The 14,849-nt window shown below is 32.5% G+C and overlaps 1 protein-coding gene across 4 annotated transcripts; it reads left to right on the forward strand.

The window, feature by feature from the left end:
* The first annotated feature begins 1,212 nt into the window (after positions 1-1,212).
* Positions 1,213-13,373, forward strand: LOC139486751 (uncharacterized). 4 transcript variants are annotated; one of them, XM_071271688.1, is made up of 7 exons: positions 1,214-1,288; positions 1,839-2,068; positions 3,679-3,856; positions 4,192-4,257; positions 4,456-4,553; positions 10,914-11,023; positions 11,528-13,373. In XM_071271688.1, the coding sequence occupies exons 6-7, from the start codon at positions 11,021-11,023 to the stop codon at positions 13,121-13,123; spliced, it is 1,599 nt and encodes a 532-aa protein (XP_071127789.1). In that variant the 5' UTR covers positions 1,214-1,288; positions 1,839-2,068; positions 3,679-3,856; positions 4,192-4,257; positions 4,456-4,553; positions 10,914-11,020; the 3' UTR covers positions 13,124-13,373. The 4 variants fall into 4 exon arrangements, with proteins under 4 accessions (XP_071127785.1, XP_071127789.1, XP_071127788.1 ...); XM_071271684.1 differs by lacking the exon at positions 10,914-11,023 and having other exon boundaries at positions 1,213-1,288; XM_071271687.1 differs by lacking the exons at positions 3,679-3,856; positions 10,914-11,023 and adding an exon at positions 5,636-5,819 and having other exon boundaries at positions 4,221-4,257.
* Positions 13,374-14,849: the final 1,476 nt, after the last annotated feature.

The following is a 14,849-nucleotide window of genomic DNA, read 5'->3' on the forward strand; positions in this document are numbered from 1 at the left end:
TCATGATGCACTACACATGCCAAATACAGAAAACCTAGGTCAGAGACAGAAACACGAAACATGCATATAACTAAACTCAATTCAACGGTACTTGTGTCGCAGATAACTACAATTGCCTTCAACATAGAACATAAACTCTCGCAACACTGCAAAGTTAAAACCGTCTTTCACAAAAGTTTGAGCAGGATTCTTTGCAACGATTATCTTAATGTTAATTGAGAATCGAGTCTTGCAGTTAGGTCAATAAATGAAAACGGTAAGACTAGACATTAAAACACTAAAAACTAGGGTTTACCATTAATTTCTGATCTAACCATGTGATAGTACTATGGTAAATTGATGAAAACACATGATACAGTCATGAAATGGAATATTTGAAATAGTACGACCAGATATAATACAAGACAGAGTTGTAAACAAAGCGTAAGAATTTTTAATCACAATGCACAAATAAGGAACCGTATTTATTCATCTAAAATGTAGGCTTGCGTTAAACAATTGAAATTAACCCTGTATATTTATATGAACAATCAATCTTGTAAATAAATAAATAAATAAAATAAAATAGAGAAATGAATATTTTTTTTAAAAATAAAACCAAAATTGTAATTATTTTCATTTTCATAAATATATAATTGCAAAATTCGTCTTTATATCATAATATTTCGAAACCAAACGAAATAAAAACAAACCAAAAGAGCCAGAAGTCAAAATACATATTTAATAATATACAAGTGTTTTTACAATATGTTATTTGGTAACAAAGGATGGACAGGACGCGTCTTTATACTTATATTAACAATTCACAAAGTTCTTATTACGTTCCTGTATTTGGAGCTATTTTGATCCGTAAATGTATCTTTGAGATCAGGGATGGTTTTTTCCTGAAATGTGCATGGATCCATGTTCAAACGGTATTATATATATGTGTGTGTCTTCAATAACGAGTTGGTGTACAGTTATGGAATGTCTATTTCACAGATGTCGACAGATAAGTTCCAGCTGTTGTAGCCACTTTTATTCGAATATGACCTATAAAGTACAACAACCAGATTAATACTAACATGAGCAACATAAATAGGGACAAACTCGCTGGATCTGTTTACCATTTAGGAGCTCTTTAATCCCCTCCAGTTATTGATGGCATCCGTGCTTTCAAGAGTACTAGTGTTAATTTATTGACAACCAAAATTTTAAAATTTTCTAACGCCTAGGAAGAAGAAATGAGTACTTGCAAATTGACCGAACGGCTGTTAGTATTGTGAAAGGCAACATCGCTACTCAAGAGGTAAAACTTTGTTTCTATTTGCTTTTTAAATATCTGTTTCATACCTTTAGCAGAATTTGTTGTCCTTATTATTTATTTCAACAGTTAGATTAAGAGGGAAACACTCTATGTACAAAACCTTTTACTGATACAATATTTTGTTACGTCCGGGGTGCTTGTGATTTTTTTGTTTGTTGGTTTACTTTTTTGTCGTATACATTGCGTTAAGTCTAATTAATATACCGAAAATAATAAACATTGCATTCAGTCTAATTTAAATACCGAAACTAAAAAGTACATTTAAAGAATAATCTAATCTAAAACACTTTATTTTTTTCACCGAATCTTAAAGAGACTCGAAGTACATGCATGTAATAATAATAATAAACCCCATTATACAAAAAGATATGTAACCGCTGTACCTAGTTGACAAATGGTTTCGAGTACAAACGAACTGTGATTGAAATTTTCTAAATATACCATGGTCGTTTCTATTCTTACAACAATTCATTTGTATGTATCACGAACATGTAATTGTATATATACATATATTATTTTGAAATTTAAATAGATTGATGTGATAATCAATACCACGAATGCTGAGTTAAAACTTGACAAAGCAGGACAATCATCCCAGACAATCCTATCACCTGCGGGAAACAGTATTCAAAGTGAATGTGACGTTAAATATCCGTTAATATTAATCCTGGTGACGTCGCAATTACTGGACCTGGCTATTTAGAAGCTTTACATATGTTTCATATATATCTTCCGCATTACAACGATTTTAAAGATGAAAAGGTTTGAATAATATTAATTTTCCATAAACCAGATGTTATTAATCCACATTTTCACAAAAAAATAGTACTACATGTGATTTGCAAGATTCTTTTTTTATACACATTTTAAAGTCGCGTAGTTACGTTATGTCCTTTCTAGAAAAGGTTCGTTAATTATACACGCTTTTATGGCATTGTTACCAGTTATGGGATCGCATGTATCTGTTTGCTTATTGGGTCTATCAAGCGTCTTCGTCATCGTCATTGTGCAGGATAAACTAGAAATAATGAAAAATACCAAAGAAACATTTAAACTCATATTTCGAAAATAAGCTGATGACAGCTTGGCAAAAAAAGTCAAACACAAAATCACAAACAACTGTATACAAAAACAATAGAAAACCTAAGACATAGCAACGTTGTCGTTTGATATGTATCAACGTTTTGTTATGTTTTGCGTTGGATGTTTATCACAGGTTTTTTTGTTAATGTTTGCACTCTTTTTCAAACAGTTAGCATTTAAGGTTGTATGGGTGTCTTCCTCCATCTTGGATTGTAAAAAACAGAGAATCAAAGGTCCAGATCTTACATCAAGTTAGCAAAATTTGATGCAGGAATGCAAATGTTTAATGTACATTTTCATTTAAAAGTACCAATTTATAAGAATATAACTTATAAATATTGATATTTTTGCAAATGTTAATTATTTTTGGTTGTATTTTTTTTTTAAATTTGGCATTTTAAGGGGAGGTAACTCTAAAAAAGTGCATTTTCAGAAGGATTTTGTATGGAATTTTCCTATTTTGTATTTTAGCCGGAAAAAACGTACGGTGACCCTATCTTTTCTTTTGATATTCCCAAAGCAGTGTCTGAAAGCTATCTTTTCCTGAAGTATTTAACAATTCTATCATTTTGTTTAGTTTCTAATCACAAAATGGTGTTTTTTTCCTGTATAATTCATACAAAATGTGTCATTTTGTCCCGTCCTGTAGCTTGAGAAAATGCGCGGTGACCTATCATTTTTATTATATTTTTCAACATGTATCAATAGATACAACGTTTTGGCAAAGTATGAACAAATTCTATCATTTTTATTTTAGACTCCCATACCACCTTAATATAGTAAAAAGTATGGTTTTCAAGACTTTGTTGACATGCAGATGGTTTTTATTTTGGGAGTTGGTTGCTGTTTCGTTAACACATCCCTGCTCTGAAACAAGATGAATCACAAAGAACAATTCAACCGCATTCGACATACAGGAATATTAACTGATTGACTAAATATATTTTACACTTTTTATATTTTGTCTCTTCCTGCAAACATCAAAAGTGCTAAAAAAAATATGCTTTACATGTTAAAGGCAGTCATTTCGGACAAGCGTATTGTGTGGGTATTTTTCATATTCCAACAACCAATGCAAATTTAGATTCATATGTTTCGTGCGTCCGAAGCAACTATTTTTCATTAATCTTTTATAAGAAAGTTAAAGCCTAAATTTTGTAATGCAATTGATGCATAAATACATCGAAACAATAGGACACTTAGAACTTGCAATTTTGTTGTGAAAAAACATTGTACAAGCTAAAATAGTTTGTCTTCCAATAATTAAATATATATGTTTTATCTTAAAGTATATTCAAACAGCACTGAATGCGTGTCTCAAAGAAGCTGATAGTTTGGGATATCAGTCAATTGCGTTTCCTGTCCTTTGAACTGGCCAGTTGAACTACAATCCAAATGTCGTAGCTAATGCGTTATTCGAAGAAGTTGAAAGGTACAACGAACAAAATCACAATCCATGATAATATGGTAAACATTTTTTTTGAATAGATTTGTGAATATGAATATCCATAAACAACAATTTCCTCTAAATACATTAAACTAATTGCTTCCATTATTGAAATGACAAATTTTCAAAATACTTGTTAAGAGAGCATTGAACGTGTAAAATCTGCAATAGGTATTTTAAAATCAGGAATATCAGGAATATGAATACGTTTCAATTACAAATTAATCAAAACCACCTTAAAATCTTTATTGCATTATTCCAGGGACAACAGTTAGTTATCGAAGACTTTGAACCATACTCTAATAGTTTTATAATAATTCAAAGACTACGTCTTTTGACAGTGTGATAAAGACAGTTGTATTGATGATTTATTCTTGATTTCAGAAATTTGTTGCAGCAGCAAGAAGAGCGAGACTGAAAAGTTTATAATCTCAAGCTGTTAAGAATGATATTTTGTAATTCAGGAAAATATGTACCGATTATGTTATTTTTTACCTCTGGGTCGACTGTCATACAATTGAGAGATTTAGCGCTATAAAACCAGGATCAACCCACCATTTTCTACCTTTTGAAGAAAACTAAGTATCAGTAACCTTGAATTATGTCTAATATATTACAGGGAATGAGGCCAGGGGATTGATGGAAAGGACGTCTGGAAGTACGACATTAGGGAACACAACTATTTAAGTCATGGTAGGAGATCTGACACAGAAACAGGTATTTGTTCGATTTAACATTGGTTTAGACAAAACATAATTGATGTGTTTTTATCAATAAATACATGTAATTTGGAGATAGATAAATTTAACTTTCAAGTGGTTGGTATTTTAATGGGACTGACTGCTTCCTCTTATACTGCATAATTGCACTTTGTTACAAATCTTCAAACCTGTATATAGATACACTCATTATAGATACCAGGATAGGAAGTTTGTATTTTCACAAGACGCGCGTTTCGTCTACCTACGACACACCAGTGACGCTCTAATTAGAAAAGTTAAAAAGGCCAAAAACAAGTACGAAGTTAAAGAGCATTGAGGACCAACAATTCCTTAAAGTTTTGCCAAATACAGCGTAGGTAATCTATTTCTGGGATAGAAGAAAGGCCTTATAGACGCGAAGAACATACATTGATTAAAGTTTGGTGAATATTTTTTACAATGATTAACTTTTATGGCAAATATTTATAAAAACCAACATACACATCACGTAGATATTTGCCATAAAGTCAATAATTGTTGTGATAAAACATTTTCTGCTAACAATTCAGATTTTTCTAGATTAACAAACAAATAAAATTCATCTACTTACCAATTTTATCATTAAAAGTTACCACTAAACTTATAGTGCTTCAAGGAATCAGAGCTTTGCCTGAGGGGGATATATTCTTTTATTTGAAATGATTTTGTAATAGCAAATCTTAAGAAATTATGTACTGTCGTACCAGATATGCAGATTTTGTTTAATGGCGGCTGTAAAAAGAAAAATGCATTTTGAAATTCCAAATTCGGAATTTCATCCAAAATGATAAAATCAAACTCTATCAATGAACGGAAAAAGTGAAAAACAACTGACATATTCCTAACTTGAAACGTGGAAAAACTTTGTCTTATGGCTAGCGGAATATCCCACTTGTTTGACAGTTGCCACTAATTCGTTTGATGCGTTTGAGCTTTTGATTTTGCCATTTGCTTAGGGACTTGCCATCTATACTATTTTTTTTCGGAGATTGGTATTAAAGTTATTTCACTTTTTCTTTTCTTTACAATATGAGTTGTTGAGTGCTTTCTACATAACAGGCAGATTTTTTGGTACACACGTGCTCACATAATCTACAATTAAATCACACTGCAGGACTTTCAACCGCTGTTTTAAAAGCTGCAGGACAAGCTATACAAAATGAAATAAATGACAGTTTCGACGGTACTTTAAAAAATGGGGAATTTGTTGTTACCAATGGTTATGACCTGAGATATAAGAAAGGTATACTAGTACCACGGACGAGTGTTATGCTTCTCTGCCAATGGTGAGAATGCAAAACCAGATGAGGTAACTGCAATTGATAGAATTTAATATTTCTATAAGCTCCGACGTTATCAAAGCTATTTAAAAATAGGTCTTACAAAAAAAAGTAAAGAATCATCTATATCCTTCCTGCTAAGTATTGTAAGTGTAAAAAGTATGAGGTAAATCAATTTGACTAGGTAAATAAAGGCAACAGTAGTATACCGCTGTTCAAACTCATAAATCCATGGACAAAAAACAAAATCGGGGTAACAAACTAAAACTGACGGAAACGCATAAATATAAGAGGAGAACAACGACACAACACTACAATGTAACTAACACACACAGAAACGGACCAAGCATCAGACAAAATCCCACGAAAATAACAAATATAACATCAAAACCAAGTACATGAATTTGGGATAGACAAGTACCGTGAATAATGTGAATATCAATGTTACATTGGTGATTACTTTTAATTTTGTGTTATATATAAATTATGAAGGTAAAATTTCGAAAAGGTAACAAAAACCGTAAGTGATTTATAAGATCGCCGTGTTATTGCCACCATGCTGTTGAAGGTCTTTTATCACGTTATCAGTATGACCTCAATCGACTTGTCTATCATGATCGGGAGTATATATGTTACAGGCATTTTCTAAATTTAGACATTTTGTGAAATGAATGAGTTTTTAGGCAATTTATAAAATGCCTAAACTTGACAGGCATTTTAAAAAATGACTAAAGAAACCTAGTCATTTTGTAGAATTGACTGATTGCTGTAGAGTTATTAACGTGCAAAAAGTTTTGCATTTGAATACAATATGGCTATTTATTGAATGTTCCCTTTCAAAAATAATGAGAATTTTAAATTCGTATATCCACATCGAAACAAACTCCCCTCTACAATATCCAAGGCTTTTTTTTGCGATGCATACACATGGTTGGCAGTGTCATGGTATACATTTTGCAATTAACATACCCTATTGCAAATTGTGGCTACGTTTAAACTTATATGGTCCACAATATGAAGTGGAGAAAAATTTTGTTTAAAATTACACTTTTTTAAAATTAAATATAAAGGGCATTAACTCCATAAGGGGTCAGTTGACAATTTTGGTCATATTGTCTTATTTGTAGGTTGTAATTTTCTGAACGTTATTGCTGTTGACAGTTTAGCTCCTATAGTTTTTTGGAATAATTCAGTAAAGTTTGTTCTTGATAATTAAAACTCTTCTTTTTTAATTCAGTAATTATCATGCATACACCTGTTCCGGTGTTCAAAGCTTTAAATTATTTTGTTTTATTAACATTTCATTCTATAAAAACCATTTCCGGCATTTTGTAAAATGCCTTTCTATTTTTCCAGGCATTTTTTTAAATGCCTAGAAAAATTAGTCATTATGTATAATGACTGAATCTTAGTAGGGTTCCCGGTATCGAAAAAGACGTCTAGTTAACGAGTTTAAGTAAACGGATAACACACGGCTATATTTATATGCAAACTATTGGAAAATCATTATATTTTCCAATCATGAATGTCGTCGTAAGCTACCGTGGTCACGTTTTTCAAAATTTTGTGCTTTCTAAGGGTACCCAAAAATACCTACTCATACAGACCATCTTCAACACGAAAAATAAAATTATTGCTTTCTGTGTTATTTGTTCAAATGATACTGATCATCTAGCTTAAAAATTAAATTTATCATATAACAAAAGCTGAAAATGTTTATATAATTTAAGTGTAAGTATTTCATAATTTTTGTAAGACTATTTTTTTTAGCTGAAATTTGTCAAATTTTGAACGAAAGAAAATTTATTGCGTATATCTTTCACAAGATTTACTCTGATTTCATCAATAAAACATGGTTCATATGTTTGCCAAATCTATTTCGTGTAATGTTAATCGGTGAGAAGAAAATAGCAATTTAAAACACTAATTTAGTGATAATTCTGCCTTGATTCAAACACGACTTTTCTCGTGCCGTCAATCGTTTGTAGATTACACTATCAGGTCATTAACTACGACAATTGTCACTTACTTCATTGAATAGTCGAGTTATTTTGAAGATTGTTGTTTTGTTTTAGGAAATATTTTTTTTGTTGGTTTTTATATTTTTAATTGTTTTTTTGAATTGATTTTTTGTTATAATTTTAATATACAAATTAAATCCTTCGGTCACGTTTCAGACCCGGAATATGGGACACAGTCCTGTTAAACTATGCCCATCAAGCCCTAAACAAAGTAGGAATGAAATACGTGTATTATATGTCAGGGTTCTTAATAACTGCATTGCTTATTAATATGCAAGAATTTAGCACAAACATAAGCTTTATCGAGGGTCTGGGAACACGGAAAGATCATGTATATTTTAGTATATTTGAAGTGTCATTTATCTAGCTAGCACTTTCAAGGACCTCAATTCTGCTCAGAAGGAGTATTCATTTTGTACGCTCGATGAAGTAGATACCCACAGGATTTTAATGCTATTCATGTAGATAAAGAGTTCGGTGTAAAAGGCATATAGGGTAGGATAATAATAAAGTCACAAGATACAGATGTTCTGATCTTATGCGTTCATTACTTCCCCTCCATGCAGCATACGCATGAGCTATGTTTTCAAACAGTCACTATAACTTGCACACAATATTTCCGCCGCTATATGCCCGTCCACGAAATATGTAAAAGTCTCGGGTTTGCAATCTGTAACATTCTACCAGGCGCACATGTTTTAACAACGTCATCCCTGTTTAGGATCGGTAAGTGCGCTGTTTTGTAGTCTTAAAGGAAAACCCAGATGATTTTTCCGATTTGTCAAACCTTTCTTATTGTGACATCGATGAATCTATGGACGCAGCTCGAGATCTTGTTGTTACGCTGAATGATCTCAAGTCAAAAATCAAAATAGATAATTGTGACCTAAACAAATTGATTGTAACATTGGCTAAAATTGTCTGTTCTATGGTCGGGTTGTGGTCTTTGTGGTACATTCCCCATTTCCATTGTCAATTTTACAATTATAATTTCTCCCTTGTCAAACTTCATCCTTGTAAATTTACTTCTAAACAATATGTAATAAGAGCTTCACTCCAGACATAAATTTGATGTCTTCCCATATAGCAAAACTATACTTCATTCTCCTCTTAAGTTAGGATGGGAAAAGAAGAATGACTTATTCCTTTCTATCTCGAAGATCAGATGTTATATGAATTTCTACAAGATTAAGTTTGCATTTGTTTTGAACAAAATCTCTCATGTACATATTTATGCCCATGTCAGGCAAATGACATTTGTCAAAATGCAAATACTCGTCTGGTTGCAGTTAGAAACATTGATGACTACGAAGATGTAGATGTATAAGATTTCATTTTTCTGTTTGTACCTTATTTATCATTGCTAGCTATTGAATAAAAATTAAGCAGTCCACAATCTTTTCTAAACAATAAATTTATCATCTACTCAATTTTGAAATCGTTGGAAATCTAGTAATTATCTATATAGTGGGTAAGATATGTAAAAAAACCCTGCCGTATGGTCTCTGACCTTGCCGTGGTTGGTGGGCTTAGACCACAGGAGACCATTCAATGTAGTAGGTAATACCAGCTTCGATCATAATTTTGTATTTGCATTTGTTCTTTTTTTCGTGTTTTTGCAATGGTGTTGTCAGCTTATCTTTATTTTATAATGTCCCTTTGGTTTCTCACACCTTGTTTGTTTACAATTGTTTGTAAAATACATATGTGCTGTACATAACCCTCTCCCTTATTTTAGTTTTGGAATACTCGTAAACAGCAAAGCAAATTGTTGCTAATTTAATCATCTGTATATGTAGGATGGGGTGTTTATTGAGGTCATGCGCTGGCATTTGAGTAACTGCTAGTAGTTCTTTTATGTGTATTTGTCATTTTGCTTAGTTTTTTTTCGTAACGTTTTCCAACATCGGACTAGGAATTGTTTAAACTGTATTTTACTGTGTGTTTTGCTGTGTGTTTCTTCAGTCTACATTTGCTAGAAGTATAGGGTAAGTATTGAGAACAAAAAGGGCCAGCTGAGACCAACTGCGGGTGCGGGATTTTCCCGCTGCGTTGAAGACCCATAGGTAGCGTTCGGCTGTTGTCTGCTCTTTAGTAGTGTTGTTTTCTCTTTGACATTTCACGTCTCAGTTTTACTACTGCCTTTGTGTTTGGCACACATGACGGTTATGTGATACAGTTTACAGAAATCGGATATGTTCCTTACGTCGTAACTACAATCCCCTTCCCTTTCATGAATGTAACTTAACGAATTAGACTATTTATACCGGATTTGTTATCACATAAGCAACACGACGGGTGCCACATTTGAAGCAGGATCTGCTTACCCTTCCGGAGCACCTGAGATCACCCCTAGTTTTTGGTGGGGTTCGTGTTGTTTATTCTTTAGTTTTCTATGTTATTTAATGTGTACTATTGTTTGTCTGTTTGTCTTTTTTCAGTTTGAGCAATGGCGTTGTCAGTTCATTTTAGATTTATGAGTTTGACTGTCCCTTTGGTATCTTTCGTTCCTCTATTACGTTGTATAACAATGTTTTGAAGCATTCCTCGCAGATCATAAATCTGTAATATACCTATTTAGACCAAGAGGCATTTGTTGTGATTAAGAAGGGGAATAAGAGAAAGAACAAAACATTGTGTTAGTGATCTATACATTTTTTTGCAATCTGCAAATGTATATTTAAATGAAAGATAATTCATACAGTATTCTCTTTTTGAACTGTACCCGAGTAGTAAAATAAATGAATTTTGCTCGAGATAATTTAAACTATCAAATTTCTTTCTAAAGCAATAAAAACGAGTTTATATCAATATTACTATCACGATATGGACAAATCATGACAACTCTAGCAATTAAATATAATTCGATAAAAATTATTATCCCATTAGGACTAGTAGTAACCATTCCTTATTTTAAAAATAATTATAACTTATAGGATATATAGAATAATGACATATTATTTATGCATGCACCTTATCACATACGTCATTATTAAATCATCTTATATCTTTATTTTAATTTCTTCTTAAATGCAGCTTCCCTAATCTAATAAGTCATAAGCCTAAACAGACCTACAAGAGAAGGTAATACTCATTTATCTATTTAGATTTGTTGTTATTGAATGAGAGGATAACCATTTGATATGGTTGGATTTGTTCGGATTAACTATTTATTTACATCTGTTGCTACTCATGCTTTTTCATTGCCGCGCGGAAATTCATCTTTACATGTGTACATGATTGATTCCAGCATTCATGTTGCAGAATATTTTGTGATTTTACTTTTTGCAAGGGTTTTTATTTTCATATTTTACCAGGCTATTATATTCATTTTTAAAAACTTCTTGCCTCTGCTGTTTCGTCTACATAAGATTCATCAGTGACGCTCAGATCAAAATAGTTATAAAGCCAAACAAGTACAAAGTTGAAGAGCGTATTGCTACATTTGCGTTCACAATGTAGATACTAACATTTATTTACCTTTTGGGGAAATGATAAAGTAAACTTACAACATTTTTCTCACGAGTCTCGTACATGGGATATACATTATCAAAAAGTTTGCGTTTTATTTTACCTTTTGGCGCAAAAACATTATCTATTTTAAACGTAAATGAAATTTCCATTTTAATAACTCTATGCGTTATTTTTAGATGATGAACCACACCAATACCACTTTTAATTTAATGACACCACCGTCGAGCGCACGTGTTTACATCATTGCACCTTTTGCCATTATTACAATAGTGATCAATGTTATATTCTTCGTCCTTGGAATTAAGAAGTTGGAAAACAGAGCTCATAACATGTTAATTATTTCTTTATGTGGAGGAAATTGCTTACATGGTATTTCTTTGCTGATGCTTACGTTCATTAACCGAATGGGTTTTAATTTTGGAGCATCATGTATTTCACAGATTACAATTTATTTGATTTCTACTAGCGTGACTCTAACACTGGCGTTAATGATTTGCATTGAACGATTTGTCTCAGTTAGACTCAACAATTTTGGGACATTGAATCGCAGAGATGGATGGAAAAAATACTTAACAATAATTTCGTTACTCTTGACGACAGGTTATGTTATTGTTTGCATGGTTGCAAAACCGAGAATAGCAACTCATAGAAATATTTGCTATTTGCAGGTATTCTATAACACTGCAGATTACCAAATTGTGGTGGGCCTTCTTTCGGGTTTGTTTGTCACATTAACTTTAACCATTACAACGCTTTATATGATCATTTTATATCTTGTATTTAAAATAAGGATAAACGAAACAAAGGTAGCACCCATTGGTAACAGCAACTCTGAAACCGATACCTCACAGACAGAAAAAAGAAATAAACATTTAAAAGATATTGATCATGGAAGAGATTGTATTGAGTTCAGTTCGACAAGTTTAGGGGATTTCAGAGCTAATCAACGTTTTACGAATCCAGATCGATGTGCTGAGGCAGCAATTCAACTCCAAATAAAAAAATCACCTGTTAAATACCAAAACTTTATGTTAGAGGGTGACGAGGAAGTAAGTAGTAACCATTTGGAAAGAACCTTACGACATGACATTGGAAGACCCCATTTAAAACAACATAATAAAACGAAGAATAAGGAAAGCATGAAAACGACCGACAACTTTAGACATAATGAGCAATCAGCTATTGACACATCTAATCACTGTGTTGCTCAGGAAGAAGCTGTTTTTACGAAGAATAAGGAAAGCATGCAAACGACCATCGACTTTAAACAAAATGAGCAATCAGCTAATGGCACATCTACGCACTTTGTTGCTCAGGAAGAAGCTGTTCATAAAACAAATAATAAGGAAAGCATGCAAACGACCGGCAACTTTAAACATAATGAGCAATCAGCAATTGGCACATCTGCTCATTTTGTTGCTCAGGAAGAAGCTGATTGTTACACTACAAAACGGGAAAGGCTGTCATCTTTAAAGACGGAAAAAGCGCTGAGTTTATTGAGAGGCTGGGAATGTCGTGCTATCACAACAGCAGGTTATGTTATTGGTTCGACATTGGTACTTAGAGGCCCTATGGTCTTGTGTATGGTTTTTGATGCATTCGGAATCCAGTATGACAACGCTATACGCGACATTACCGCAATACTCGTTGCTCTTCAGTGTTTGATTGATCCTTTTGTTTATGCTTTCCGATTTCAAGCAATTCGCAAAGAAATACAAAAGATGATTTGCTGTAAGAAAGAAGTTACAACATCGAACATTTATATATATTGAATATACTGTTATATTAATCGGTTATAATCTTAGTTCATCAACTCAATTAAAAATGTTTGTAATAACTGTCAAATTGCATTTAACTTCCGCTGAATCGAGTGTCTGAAAATTTTAACTTTGAAAACAATATATCTTTCTGAAATTGTGCAGACTGATTCGTTGTTTATTTTTCAAAAGTTGTCTTTGTTTGGATTTTGTTTGTTACTTTTGTACATTTTTTTTATTTGAAACAAAAGAGTTAGGACTAAAATGATCTGTTTTTGGTAATTTTAACTAAAATATTACTTGGTTCGCCTTACTTTCATAATTTGGCGTTCGTTTTTCGAGTCAGACCACATGCCTATATTATGTCGAAACTATTATTGGTCCTTATTCCTAATGATCCTTTACATTTACAGTTGCATCGACCTTATGTAATTATGTGTGAAATCAGATGGAACTGGTGAAAAGGCTGACCGATAATAATATTAACCATTTACTTAGCAAATGACTTGATTTGTCGTACTAATTTCTTCGGATCAGCTCTATCATGCTTAGTATTATTACTTAATTGTAATAATACAAAATTAGGTTTATCATCAACTGGCTGACGCAATACTCATTTTTCTTTTTTTTACCAAAATCATGTTTGATCCTCAAACAACTACTATTCATGTTTCTCTTTCGAAAAAATCAACATCTAACTAATCTGTGGTTATGAAAATACCGGATTATTGAGATCGCACGAATATTAGAAAGCGAAATTTCGACCCATAAAAAGATTTTTTTTCTTTTTTTTCTTTGTGAAAGAGTTCTTTCAATCCTTGGCCACACTTAATTCATTTAAAACATGTAGCATCTCCTAATTGCCAAGACTGAAGAATACAAAACTGAATCAATCCATTAGAATACTGCAAACAGGAAGACGTGAATGTATTGCAACCAGACAATTTGACGTCAGAAACTCGTCTTACTGTCTTTCCGACAATGATACCGATAGACGGGATATTTTAAAAGCCATCAATGACCAGACCAACATGTATGTATTGACAATGCAACGTCAATAGAATTTGATTACGCAACGGCATTTGCGAGACAGGTCTACGGCCGCAACGTCAACAGCTTATCAAATTACTGAATGCCATTTTGCACAGATTCATGCCATAAATGTTTCCCATTAACTGAACTGCCAAAGAATCGAATGTTGAAAAACATTTAAATCCTAAAAGTTTCAACCGCATAATTGCCGAAACCCATTGTAATGGGTTGAGCAACGGAAAAACCAGAAGGTGCAAAACAGAACCCAAAACGTGCCGAACAGAATTGGTTGACCTTTCTGACAATCATTTGTCGTTTGTTACAGGCAGTCATTGCTTTTGACGATGACACGTTCATTGGTAAGGGGAAAACGAGGGTTTCAGTGTACACCACAATATTTGAACATTGAAAATGTCGTAATCAATTCAACTTTAGAACTGGCATTTTTTTTAAACATTGAAGTAATGAATGAACTTTCTGTTCATTAGTTTGTTTTCCAAAAATTGCACATTTGACAATGGGAATTAAAAAGAATAATCTAGTGTTGCGTTTCTTAAGTCGGTCAGTATATAATATTCTTCAAGCAAGTTTAATGCAGACATTTTGGATCCTGTCGTATATTGCCACATCAGAAAATCAAATAGTTTTAAAATGATATATATTTCCATGAACAGACAAATTTGACCAACCATTATGTTAACTGCATAAA

Source organism: Mytilus edulis, chromosome 8 (assembly GCF_963676685.1).
Source record: "Mytilus edulis chromosome 8, xbMytEdul2.2, whole genome shotgun sequence".
NCBI classification, from domain to species: Eukaryota; Metazoa; Mollusca; class Bivalvia; order Mytilida; family Mytilidae; genus Mytilus; species Mytilus edulis.

What these genes read in the sequence shown, in the direction of transcription:
- LOC139486751 (XM_071271684.1), top strand. Translation starts at nt 4,527, where the DNA reads ATGGTAGGAGATCTGACACAGAAACAG. An exon ending in GAGATCTGACACAGAAACAG is followed by an intron (nt 4,554 to 11,527) that starts GTATTTGTTCGA and finishes CGTTATTTTTAG; the next exon opens with ATGATGAACCACACCAATAC.